Source organism: Paramisgurnus dabryanus, chromosome 5 (assembly GCF_030506205.2).
Source record: "Paramisgurnus dabryanus chromosome 5, PD_genome_1.1, whole genome shotgun sequence".
Lineage (NCBI taxonomy): Eukaryota > Metazoa > Chordata > Actinopteri > Cypriniformes > Cobitidae > Paramisgurnus > Paramisgurnus dabryanus.
Window position 1 is genome coordinate 21,571,273 of NC_133341.1, and position 14,350 is coordinate 21,585,622.

Below are 14,350 nucleotides of genomic sequence, written 5' to 3' on the forward strand. Positions count from 1 at the left end.
GGATTTCAGCCAGGTCAGGTGGGTGTCCACTTATCAAATATCAGACTAATTCAAAAGATTAGACCTCCCACATACTGTAGCTCCAGAACACCGCTGTGTTTGGTCTGTCTGTCTTGGCCAGTGCATAGATATAAGCAGCACTTAGTTTATAGTGTGCTATTTTATTCCCACTTTCTTTGTGAGTCTTTTTCAGCATTTATTGAATCAAGTTGAATTCAATTACATTGTATTTATATAGTGTTTATCACAATTGTTTAATTCGGTGGTTCTCAAACTGGGGGCCTGGGTCGCGAGATGGTGCCAGGGGGCCACCAGTTTTATGACATTTTATAAAATACATTAACTTCCCTTCTGACAAATCCAGCTAAGACCAGCATAAGCTGGTGAGCTGGTTTTAGCTGGTATTGCTGGTGTAGTAAGCTGGTCTAGCTGTGTTTTTGTCACTTTTTAAGCTGGTCTAGCTGGACTTAGCTGGTCATGCTGGAAGACCAGCTGACCTATCAGCTTGACCAGCTTTGCCAGGCTGGGAGGACCAGCTTAGACCAGCTACTGCCACCTTAAACGAGCTAAAACCAACTACCAGCTTATGTTGGTCTTTGCTGGATTTTTTAGTAGGGTTATCATGAATTCTGTGCAATTAAACCCAAAAAAAACCTAAAAACTTTGTTTAATTACTTTGTATACTTTTGTTTAATGTTATGTTTTAGAACACATTTGTCATAATTTCTTTTTTTTGGGGGGGGGGCATGAAGGAATGCACCTTACACAAGGGGAGCCGCATGATGAAAAAGTTTGAGAACCACTGGTTTAATTGTTTCAAAGCAGCTTTACATTATTAGATGCAGAGGAAAACACATACAGAATACGGCAGCTAAGGTTAACCATACTAGGGAGCGTCGTAATAATGTAACATATATAAGAGGGTGTTAAGTTAAGCCCATGTTAGCAGACTCCCCAGGGGTTGAAAAATCCCCTAGGAGAAAACCCCAGGGGAAAAGTCCTAGGAGGGTAAAAACCCTTGAGAGAGAGCCAGAGCTGATTCTATATAGGATATATTATATGATTTTACACAATTGTATGTGAATTAAAACAAATAATAGCCTATAGCATGTATTCATGCAATGCACTTCATGGAGGATAATCATAAAATAATATGTGCAAGGAATCTAAAAGTTCAATTAAAATGAAATGATTTTATGTAAAATGAATCATTGGTTTTGTAAATGGATATACAGTGTACATGGGCTTTGTTGCAGAATGGCAAACATAGAAGAGGAATAAACGACTTTGGGTGTAATTGATGTTTCATCAGGCTTTTAAAAACTTTTGGATAATAAGAATAGCAGCATAACAATTTATGTAAAAGTTTAAAAGATTTCATAGTAGGCCTATTTGGTATGTACTTCCTTTGCTTTAGAGGCAGGGTATATGTTTTCAAGAACATATATATTAAAAACAAAGACAGAAACGTTTATGAAGAAACAATCAAGAAATAGTGTGGATCATGTTTTGGAGGATGCTTTGAAGAACGCTCTTAATGGAGAGTGGGATCTTATGCTTTCAAAGTTAGCTTGGTATGGCCAGTATCTACAGCCACAGCCTATACTACTTTTAATGCATCATACACTGAAGAGTTGGCATTAAGCTGCAAAGGTTTTGCGAAAGTTTTTACTCTGAAAATTTTATTTACTGTATCTGACTCCAGGCTGGATCTGCACAGGATCCGGGTTGAAGTCAGTGGATCAGGTGCGGCTCCGGCCCGGAGTCATCTGCTGTCTGGGTATTTTAATAATAATGATTTCCATTCAAACTTGTTTTACTGATGTTTTTGAATTGTAAATTCACCTCACTGGAATTAAACAAATATGGCACATTAACAGACAGTAATAAAAAGCAGAAGTGATTTCTGACCTTTGGAAACAGAGAGAGTTTTAATCATAGATTGTTTCCTATTAAGGCAAAACTGCATCCTGACTCCCTTTCCAGCCTTTTGAAGACAGCTGCAGTAACAAGGATGAAACCACATCTGAAATGCATTTTGCAATACTAGGTCATTTACTAAAACCACATGTCCAGAGATCAGTCTTGGTATAAATCCTACATTTTTCATTCTTCTCTGCCTTTTCTGTTGAAATGCACAACAAAGTAATTTGCATTTAATTTCTTTCCGGTGTTAACAAGAAGTCAAAGTTTACAGACATCTGAACAAAGTTGTGTATTTAAACATTGCATCAATCTGAGGTTATGTAGTTGCCTTACTGACGGCCGGTTTTGATTGACCGAAAGTTGTTAGTTGGTCTGTTGATGTGGTTTATTGTTACTGGAAAACTTGAGTCACGGTAACAAAATGTTGTCTTAAGGAAGGCAAGAGCTTTAGACCACAAACGAAGACATCCTGAACATTTTAGAGAACCATTATAAATGTTAAAACCTATCACAACAAAGTTAGAAATGTCACAGTCAGCATTCAGTATTTGGCTGAATATAGTTGCCATGGATATGCCATCAATTAAGAGCAACACTATAAAATCCATTTGACAGCTGAAACACAGGAGCTTTGTTAAGTGTTCATTTTTCATACTGTAGCCATATTAGAAATCCACGTCTATGGCTGACACTCTTCACAAAACACTGCATAGGTAAAATTGGACATAAAACAACAATTACCTGTATTTTGGCAGTAGTAACTGAAGATGAACACATTGCAATTATCTCTGACGTTGTATTGTACTCATCCATGCAATTGTTTCCAGATCTGGCTTGTTGTTTTTTATATAGACCATAGCCCATAAATCATCTTCAACATGGCAGTTGAAATTTAAGTTGCAGTCATTGTTATGTAACATTCCTGACAGGATTAACATGAGGAACTTGAGATAGCAAAATGAATGCTGCTATTAATCATAAAATTTGAGTATATATCATGGTACTCTATGAATAATTCATCTTGGCCATCATTAATGAAATCTGTCAAGGCTTTCTTTATTTCTTGGTACTCATGTGCCAGTCTATGGGCCTGAATCCGGCCTAAATTTGATCTCACGATCATCTCAATGAGAATCATAAAATGAATGTGCGCACAGAAAATGTGCATATAGATGTGACATCTATAAATCGCAAATGATATTGAAATTGTGCACATAAACGTTGCCTAATGTCATTCACATTTGAAAAAGCACCTGTCAATGTTTAAATCTTTTTTCGAGCAGCAAGCACCTGTCAATGTTTAAATCTTTTCAAGCAGCAAGATTGGCTTATTTTACAGCTGTTGGGTTTATTGTAAAAACATTCCTTGTTGCACTTACATTTTTAAGTTTAATAAACTTGAATTTACAATTCATTTTAAATTTCTTAACTATTGAGGAATTGCTATAAGTTATAAAAATAAAGTCAAGAAAAAGTGCAACAACGTGTTTTTAATTAACTCAAAAAGTGTTTATGAATTTGATTTTTTTTTTGTTTAAACATTATGTAAACACCAGCAGAATTGTATTCTTGTACACTGAAGTACAGTACTAGTTAGTATTTAAGATACCTATAAGATTTGCAAATCCTTGCTGTTGTGAAGTTTGACTGTTTTGTGTATTGGTCTGTTTAGACTAGTTACCACAACAATCACTTTTGTTTATTCTCCTTTAACCTTTTGCAGTCACCTTTTAAATGCCAAGACGAGGATTTGGGTAGGGACGTCGGCACTTTAAAGTCATTATTAGCTTGTTAACATCTCTGTAACATTAGCTTTGTTACGTGCAATATAAAAACATTACAAAGACATTGCAAGCATTGCAATCTAGAACAATGTTATAAAAAATGCAACTTGAATTCTTGTATGAGTAATAGTGTGTTGATGCTGTTACCATGCCAATCAAGATGTTCAAATTCGATTAACTAGCATAAAATGGGTTGTGTTAGTGAAAATAACATGTTGTGTGCAGAAGACAGACACTTAGCGCTTTATTTTATATTTGTGCTAGAATTTTATGTACAAAATGATTGCCAACAATACAAACAGAACAAAAACTGAACTGAGCAACAGTGAAACCACACCAGTGCTACACCAACACAAGATCATTTCAATTACAGTGAAGATGTCTGAGTACTTTAACTGGTGGCATGCATTGCAGTAGAAAAAATAATATGTTCACCAGCAACATTTAACAGCGCTATACATTTCAACAGTAAAGGGTTGGTTGATTAAATGGACATTTATTCCTATAACATTCCAGCCTGATCTCATGAGAATTCGTAAGTATTTTACCTGTTATGTAATTTGATGAATTTGTGTGAAATGGATTGTGCAAAAAAATACGATTAAAACATAACAAAACCCCAACCTTAACACCGTCCCTAACTCTAAAGTCACTGGCGAAAAAGCAAATCGTACAAAAAATGTACGAATGTGGTCGCCTGAATTAATACGAATTAGCCCCCCTTTAAATATGAATGAATTGCCATGAGATGAGTATTTATAAAGAAGTATTTTATGTCTATGTATATGTATACTATAAAACAAACGCAATTAACTAATTTGGGACTGGAGAAATTGGTCATGAAATGGCTTTATCAGTGCAATAAATGATATGAATATATAGAATGACTGTTTTACTTGTCCACTAAATATGATGGACTGTTGAGTATTAACTCAGTAGCTATGATTTAATAGATTTATACATTACTGTACAAAGAGCTTGATTGATTTTGGGTAAGACTGCGACCAAAGCACATTGCAATACAGAAAACTGCTTTACCGTATTTTCTGGACTATAAGTCACACTTTTTTTTATAGTTTGGCTGGTCCTCCAACTTCTAGTCATGTGCAACTTATATGTCAAAATTATTTCATATGAACCAATATAAACCATTACCGTCTACAGCCGCGAGAGTCCGCTCTATGCTGCTCGTGTATTTATGTAATTCAATGGATTCAGTGATGTGGAATGACTTCAGGACTTTTTAAACTGGCTTGTTGTGTTAATTTTGCCTATTCAGCCTCCCAGGTATGTTCTGTATGCTATTGTGTATCATGTAAATAACTGTTTATGTTACTTTAACATGTACGGACACCTATTTAACCTGCTGTTCTGTGCTATTGTTTAGTTGAATAACTTGCCTTTACAGATTAAATGTCTGTTCTGCGGCTCGGATTTTGTGAAATCATTTTCTGAATAAAAGCGACATATAGTCCAGTGATGTTTTTTCCTATTCAAAACACATTTTTGACTGATGCGACTTATAGTCGCAAAAATACAGTATATTGAAATTGAGATGATTCACATAAACTGATGACAAATATATCTAAAGAAATAGTTTGTTTTGTATGATATGTTCTCTGTACAAATGTTTTACCAATAGGCTGTGAACGTAATGGAGTACTGTTGTATGGAAATCTAGTGTATATTATATTTTTGTAAGCATAATTAAAAAAGAAAGATCAACAATCAATTTCAGATGAACTCTGATCATTTTACAACATATTATGAACAGTTACATGTTTGGATATATATATATACAAAAGTGATCAGTTGGTTTATGTGGAAAATTTGTCTACTGTATAATTTGCTATCTCTTTTGTTAAGCAGCACAGACCCAAGACAAAACACTTTGAATACTGCTCTATAAAAATACATGAGAAATATATAATGTATATAAACACTGAAAAATAAAACAATATTTTGGGTTGCCTGGATGTGCAAGTTCATAAAGTGAGTGGGAACTCTAAAAGACATTCTCGAAAGCAGGGCATTTGTGGCTTTTGAGTTTTTTCATGGTCTTTTTGAACTCTTTGCTAGATTTGTCCCATTTGTGAATGCCGGTGATAAGGTGTTGTTTGTCCACCTTGCGGCCCATGATCAGATACGTGTTTCCGAGATTTTCTAGCTGTGCGCAGGGGCAGTCAGCTCCGTTCTTCAGGTTTAGAGTAAGTTTCTTCATGTCTTTCTTCTTCAAAGTGCCCATCTTTATGAGTTTCTTCTTCTTCTGCAGGATTACCTTGCGATCGGTGCCCTCACGTTTAACCTCCTTGATCTTGGACTTTATGACTGAGGATAAAGAAAAAAGAGAAAAGTGCCATCAGCTCAGTGTTGTCCATAACATCTGTGAGTGTGTATATACAACAGCCTCTATACGTAGTTGTCTATATTGACACTATGAGATACCAACTGCATATCTGTTTTGGTCTACCATATTGCAAATCTTTATATATTCTTTCATGTACTTGTATCCTGACATTGCAAAGTTAAGACAGCTTTCTAATCTACACAAAGTCATCTAATCCCCCAGGCCATGCGCTGGGATCAGAGAGGCCATGAGAGGTTTGGGTTGCAAGAGGGTATCGCTGGCAGGTCCCAAATGTCCAACCCCATAAAAGAGAGATTAGAGTGCTTAGTAATGTAGGGGGTAAAGGAGAGATGAAGGAATGGAGAAAAAATGAGGAGGTGTAATCAATATCAGGCCTTTCTTTCCTGCCAATGGTCTCAGGGCAAACCCATAATGACAGTGGTCTCTATGTCACAAACTCTGTCAAGTTCAAGTAAGAACAGCGATATCCATGCAAACCAAATCTTTTGGAGTGTGCTTTTCCCAGGGGGCAAGAATGTCCCAAATTGCTGCTTCAGTGCCCTCTGCCCCACCAGACGTAACTGGATCCTGTAGGTTTTGTTTCTTTGAGTACCTCTGTTATAAGCTTAAGGCAATTAGTCAAGGGTCAAAATTTTGCTTGATGGACATATTGGCTGCAGATGAATAGTCTCTGTGGTCTCGACTGGTCATTCATCAAACATCAAAAACAGCAAAATGTAGCAGCGCTTCATATTACTTGAAATCCAGTTAGATTGTAAAGCCTATGCTAAAAAGTTTTCATAGTAATTATTCACTCGAGGAACTCCAATGCTAACCATTTTGTTTTAATCTTACTTCACATTCTTAGATTTGTCTTAATCTGTCTGTAAACTCTCTTTAACCTTTAAATCGCTTAATTTCTTTAACCTTTCTATGCACAGGCTAAGCACAAGTCAACTACTGCACATGGTGGTCCTGCCAGGGTCCAAACTTCAATAGATGTTTCATCACACACTGCCTTCATTTCTGTCTTGTTCTGGGTTTACAGTGAAGTTACTGTACATCTTACATCAATAACCCACCGCTGAACTTCAGAAAGAATTTGGTCCAATTAGAATCCTGATTCCAAAAAAGCAGACATCGGTTTAGAGATTTGCGGCTAATTATGCTTTAACAACCTGATCGCTCTCTACTGGTTGTCAGTGGGCAGACCACAATGAAACTAAATCCTTCCCATATCCTGTTGAACCTTGACTTATATATCCTCTGCAGCCTGAAGCATGCAATTGTATAACGCTCCATCATTGCCCAAAAAAGTCGTGTTTGAAATCAAGACCCATATGGAGGCCGCTTTTAAGTCAGAACTTGTTAAGAGAAATACTTTTCGCACCCAAAGACAGTAATTCAAAGAGCTGCATGATGAAATGGGTTGAATTTCAGTGAGAAACCCACAACCGATATCGCACCCGTAATGAATGTTTCAGTACAACGACAGAGTCTTCCCGGTATTATAAGTGCACATGGAAGGGATTAAAGCCTGATCCAAAGTCTATAAAGGGGCTTAGTGTTTGATGAAATAAAAAAATTGCCTAAAGGTTAAAGAATTATCAAGTCAAACTAGGAAAAAGTCCTACCTCCCACTGCTGCTTTATATTGGTTCAAATCCAGCTTTAAGTACGCTGAACTCTTTTTGCACCTTTCCTTAAATTTACAGCAATCCATACAAACGCAGAGACATGGGTACAGTGAAATACCTTTAGATGTGGCTTTACAGTCTATATTTATCCTTACGCCACACTTTCCGAATAATAAGAAAGATATAGGGGTAAGTGCACACATACTGTAAATCAAGTTGTGCAATCGAGATGCTCTTTTAAACTAATAAGACGATATGGGTTAACAAGGGGATTTTAACTCGGATACCACATCTCAAATCAATCCATATCAGCAAAGTTAGTTTACAGACGTACTACTGCATACGTGTATGATAATGTACACGGTCACATACAGTAGTGGATGCAGTTGCAACATTACCCACTTGCGTTTAACATGTCTAAGTTTAATTATATGCTGCAATGCATTAAACAGCAACCATAATGTTATTTCTAAGTACAGACCTGTTCCTAAACAACAAACCGAGCAGATAGTGTTTTGTCTCGGAACAAGTGTTTCAAGCTTGACAGCTCTGGTAAATATTTGATAAGCATGAAATAAACAAAGAGAGCATATTTTCAAGATTAAATGATTCCTTTGGATGGAAAAAGCATTTGTGTTCAATTAGTTTGCGATAAACATTTCTTATAAAAACCTTTTAGCCTTTCGTCCCTGATCTTTGACCTAGCATTTTATAAGAGACAGATCCACAGCTAAAATGGCTAATGATGCCATTAACTCAGTGGGAAGAATTTGAAGTGGAACAATTTACAAACATGGCACTGGTGACCCCGGGTGAGCTCCGGTCAAAATGGTGCTATATTCAGTTTTAGTGCAGGAAAGTCTTGCACGGATCATTGACCGCAAGATAGACGGCAAACTAAGTGTGCTGATGTTGGTTTGTTGAGCAGGAGAGAGCTGGGAAGGCCGTAAACCTCTATTAATGCTTTGTGTCTATCTTGTCAACATTCCTGCTGTTCAGGCGAATTCTAGTCATCCGTGTTTGTGTTACTCTGTTACAGATGACTGTGCTTACATGACAGTTTAAGCTGTTGATCAAAGTCTTTGGGAGTAAAGATTGCATTCCACAATTCCTAATAAAAATTGGGGGCAGTTTAAGTCAAATGGAAGCTATACAAAAGTTAAGAAGCCATGTGCATTTGACAGTGCTGCTAAAAGGACTGAGATACTTTTTTATACATTTGATGAATTACTTTTAAGGAGTATGAACCCTCCTGCAATACCCTTGATGGGAAATAGTACAGAGGTCACAGAGAGAGTGACAGTGGGGTTGGTTTACATAAAGCTGCTCAGACTGCAGCTTTCCAAAAATAGTTTACTCATTTCAAATCATTGAATGAAGCTTTATGGTTTTGTCAGAGGCTAACCCAAACCAGCTTTTGTTATGTTGTTCAGAGGCAAGCAGGAAGTCACTCCTGCACCGCTCCCCTTTTGTTGAGGTGACTCCCGCTGTGATTGGCCTTAATGGTTGCAGTTACAGGCTCATTTAACAGTCATTGTTGTTAACCATCCTTAAATCTAAATGTTCAGTCATGCTGAAAATCGAATAACAAGCAATGAAGACTATCTCGTTTAATAAACGTTTTAAAAGACCACCAATAGGATCTACTGTAGTACTGGCTAGAAGAGCACAAAATAATGAGAGGAACTGAAACTGTAAAAATAACAACTTTTATATATTTCTAAGCAGGATAACTAAGTAAAAAGAAAAAAGTAAAAATGATATTTATGAGAAAGAATCATTTCTATTCCTATTTTGATAAACCACATTGACGAAAGGGTAAACCTGTCAAACTTTGACCAGAGGTCAACCCCTGGGCTGTTGTCACATCTAGACAGGACAGCAAACATCCCAATTGAGAGCTGTTAGTAACAGTCAAATAAAGACTTTAGGGCCTCTGTGAATTACCTCAATTCATTAGTAAAACAGTTGTGGCTTCTCAAAGGGTAATTCAAGCCATGACAGAGATTTACAAGGGTTACAACATTCTGTTGCTGCTGCTGTTCAAGTTATAAAACTATTGCAAGTGTGCATCTGGCAGTTTAAAAATATGTGCGGAATAAAAAAACGGTGATGCAGTCCCTCCAAAATTGCTAGAATAAAATAAAAATGCCCCATAATATGGAATTAACACCGCGGCACTTAACATTTATGGCTAAAGAGTGTCAACACAACGACAATGGCTAAAGGTTATGCAAACTACACCAAACCAAACACCTTAGATTACAAACCATCAAACCACAGAAAATCTTTGCAGCCATCTGTATGGGACCGCTGGGAAGCTCATGAAATAGGTGAGCAGTTTCATTTCAGGCCTGTGTGTTTGGCTGTTAAATGTGAATCCTGGCTCTCTTGGAAATTCATGTCAACTTCACTTCCAGAATACAGAAGATGGGCTGCGATTTTGGCATGTGCAGCCTGTGAGTGCAGTTTTGCATGCGTATGTGTTTCTGTATAAAGTATGATGCATGTGTTGATGCTCTTACCAAATTCACTGGCACAGATGTGTTCAAGAATAGCATCCATTTTCATTTCATGGTCACAAGGAGGACAAACCGGAGAGTGTCCTGAAACAGAAAAGATGATATCAGTGGCTGTATGGAGAAATTCAAGACTGGCATCAAAATCCACAGTAATTGTGACCAAATGTTTTTCTTTTTCTTTTGTCTGTTTCAGAGTTTGGTCTCAATTTTTATGTCTGACTCTTTGGAAAGTTTGCAATTGACTTCAAATAGTGGGGATCTAATCACAGATAAGTGATTCTTTTCTTTCAAATTGAAAATAAATTTCTTTTTAATTCTCTGCCTGTCAGGCTGTATTAAAAATATATGAATGTTTCTTTCTTTACTTGTCTTTGAAACACATGTGCATAAACTACTGTTATTTATGCAGGTTAAAGGACAACAGCTACGGTCAACATCCCAAAAACTGGGGCTGACTGTAATTAAAACAAGCATTGTGTCACAGATGCCCCCTATAGTCATGGATTCTGAGTAATTAACCCTTGAATGCCAAGTCTTTTTAAGATCTTGTGCATTTTATTTTACTTTAAAAAAAGTTTGAATAAAAGCCATTGAAATTCAAAATGATAATCATTATAATTTTCATCCTATCAGTGAATTTGCTGAAAATGGAACTATATCTCTTGTAGAGTGTTACTTTCTCCACATGCATTATTAGCATGGTATCTCAAGAAAACGTTGAACAAATGGTTTGGGTTTAACCCCTTGTTGAGAGGAGGAAGAGAGGTAATCTTTTCCTCTCTTAACCCAACACAGCTTGAAGCTAACAATGTGTTGATAAAAGAGAGGATCTAATGTATCTGTATCTGGGTTCAGACCATAATGCAGATACCAAGTGATAACAGCTGATTGAGTTTTAATAGGGTCTTGATAGGGTATTAAAGTTTAACATGCTTGGCATGCCACAATCATTGTGATTTTTTACCCACTGCTTTGTGTTACAAACAAAATCAGGCATTGTCTGATGGCACATTGTGGGGTATGATGTTTTGGAAAATACTTTTTCAAACTAAAACACCATGTTGTAACTTTGGAAATGGAAATCCCCTCATAATTTATGAGCCATCTACATAAGTATACATAACTATAGGGCTTAACTCTTTCCATAGGAAAACTTTGACTGAAGCCAGATGCCTTGACTTACCTGGTAATATGCTCCACATGACCAGAATACAGTAATCAGAAATATTGAATGTAAATATTCTTAATGTAAAAAAATGCAGCATGAATTTAAAACAGTATTGCAAGTCAATTCAACCTACTATTTTAGGTTTTGACCTATTACAAGTTGAAACTGTTTGACTTAATTTGTTAAGTTAAAGTAACATAAAAATATATGTTGATTTGACAAAACTGCTGCATTTTTTTTACAGTGAAAGAAGATTTTTTGTTTATCTGTTGAGCTAACGAATGTGTGACTTTACATGGATTGCATGACGACTGATAAAGGAAATTTTCTGCTTAGGTGCCATTGTTAAATAAAAGCAGCTGCTCAAATCTCTCTTTTTCTGAGCTAAAAGAATTATCTCCCTGAATTACCTTATGAAAAGCTGTGTGAACAATCACAGCAAAGCAGCACAGCAGGGAGGGTTGGCAGGATTTTTTGATGTTGTATTGAAATAGAATGACATTTACAGAACTAATAGGGTTACTCAGTATTACAGTAATGCATTGCAACTTTGCAGCGTACCTACAGTATATTTTAATAAAAAAAAAAAAACCCATCTATCCAAACTATCTATGCAAAAATAAACGCAAATAAATAGATATGTAATGGTCCATTGTTGGAACACAACCAAGTGTTGTTCTGGAACTCATTTAACTCTGAAATCAATTGCTACCAGCTGTTAAACAAGAAAATACTTTCAAAATTATTATATTATGCATTTCTGAGAAAATATGTTTTCAATGAACAAGTTATCTAGAAATGTTCCTGAAATAAAAGAATAGGCAAAAAACCATAAGGTAATTTGAAACCCTCAGGGGCAGCAAAAGGTGGGATTGCTCTAGCCGAAAACCCCCAAATGGGCACTGGTCCCTGAAAAAACATTGCAACTGCCTTTAAAAGTTAAGGTGTTACTTCTTACACACAGCAAAAGGTGAAAGGTTGTAAAATGGGTAAAGTAATACTTAATGTATACAGTGGACATTGAAGCAATCAGTATAACCTTACAATGCTTAAAATGTTCAAAATACTTTCCTCATCTGAAATATACAGATATTACCCTGATAATGTTTCTTTAAAAGACAATTATTTATTCGATTTCTTGATTTTTTTTACATCAGACTTTGCATTTTGTTTGAAAACCTACTTTTAAACCCAGTGTAAACCACAAAACATTTATATGACATTTTCTTTCTCTGTTTTTATGACCCACATGAATGTGTCCAAACATGTGCATAATTAGCAAACTTGGACTTACCAGTAGGTTTGGATGCATCTGTTGTATTGGGTGCACTGATGCACACATCATCCTGGGGAAACTTCTCGCAGGTGAGCATCTCGGGCCAGGGGAACCCAAACGCCTCCATGATTGGGGTGCAGCCATCCCGCACATTTTCACAGAGCCACCGGCATGGGTAGATGGGCCTTTCAAGGCATACAGGGGCAAAGAGGGCACACAGAAACACCTGTGTGTTCGGGTGGCAGTTTTTGTGCACCAGTGGCACCCAGCTCCCCGCCTGCTGCTTGACCTCAGCCATAGTCTCGTGCTCCAGTAAGTTGGGCAGGAGCATCTTATCGTATCCCACATTGTGACAAAGCCTCAGGTCATCCGGGATCTCCACACACTGGGGAGGCTTGTTATAAAAAGTGTCACCGCCGGGAAAATTTGGATTCCAGCCTGGGTAGTCATACTCGGATGTCTGGCTCAGTGAGACCAGTGGCAGTACCAAAGTGATGATTCTCCAAAGAAACAAAGATGCAAGTGAATTCATTGTGAATTCCTGTTCAGGATTCCCAGTCAAAGGAGCCCCCAAAAGTGGTGAGCCTTGAGTGAAATGCAGTCCTCTTTGTCTAAAAACAGGGAATGCAAGCCAAATACCTCTGAATTTATAAGATTTTCAAGTCAAAGTTTTAAAGTTGTGGAAACTCCACCTCTGAAAGTCCGTAACTGCTGCTGACTCACACGGCTCGTTGCCAATGCGGAGCTGCCTGAAATGCGCTGCGCTGAGAGGCAAGAGGAGATTGAGACCGCCTCGCCGACCAATAGGAAACGTTCTGCACCTTTTGGTTCTCGTGTGTCAATCAAAGTATTCACGACCCTATGAATGAGCCAATATCCCCGCCTCTCTCTCTGTGGAAACAGATCCTAATAACTTCATTTCGATAACGTTATTCTAGCCATTGAAATTCATGAGTAAACCCGATGCTCATGCATAATTGCATTACGCATATTCTCATAAACTGCCTTGAGTAAAACCTATCTACATTACCACGAAATTACCAGTTTTTTGAATTGCGTGTAATGTATCGATTGTAAAGATAATTAACCTACATGAAATGTAATCTTCTCAATACATGTAAATCTAAAGACCATCGTAAGCATTACTTTTGAAAGAAGCACGCGCAGTGTATTTCATTAGATGATGCGTCATTTGCTCTGTGTTCGTGCTTCAACGACTCAATAAAATGAAGGTGTGAAATGGTCCGACACAGGTTAAGCTCTCGTGCACGCAGTTGTTTTGCTAATCACATTGGCGAGATAATGAAGTGGACAACTCAAAGATCATTAGGCTACCCCAAAAAAACAACACAACGTCATTACAATTCATTTAAATTAAACCGGCATACCTGTACTGCTGAACATCTGCACATTGCCTTAACTCGTTTAAATTACAGACATTACCTGGTAATAAATCTTATGACAGTTGTGACAAATTTTGTTATATATATTTTTTTGTGATTTCTTTTAACATTAAACTGTCCTAAGAACATTCTTTGATAATACAACATTGACTGAGTAAGTCATGATTTATTATTCAAATTTAATTAAATGCCTCACATATAGCATATTAAAGGGACAGTTCACCCAAAAATTCATTTTTCACCCTCATGTTTTTCAAAACCTTTAAATGAGTCTTTATTCTGTGGAAC

General features: G+C 36.9%; 1 protein-coding gene across 1 annotated transcript in view; it reads right to left on the reverse strand.

The window, feature by feature from the left end:
• Positions 1-3,925: 3,925 nt before the first annotated feature.
• Positions 3,926-14,350, reverse strand: part of sfrp1a (secreted frizzled-related protein 1a) — a 28,213-nt gene continuing 17,788 nt past the window's right edge. Inside the window, exons 2-4 of the mRNA XM_065250293.2 lie at positions 12,678-13,550; positions 10,219-10,299; positions 3,926-6,038 (exon numbers count right to left, since the gene is read on the reverse strand). Coding sequence (XP_065106365.1) covers positions 5,716-6,038; positions 10,219-10,299; positions 12,678-13,191 — 918 coding nt within the window. The 5' untranslated portion in view covers positions 13,192-13,550 and the 3' untranslated portion in view covers positions 3,926-5,715. The remainder of the gene's footprint in view (positions 6,039-10,218; positions 10,300-12,677; positions 13,551-14,350) is intronic.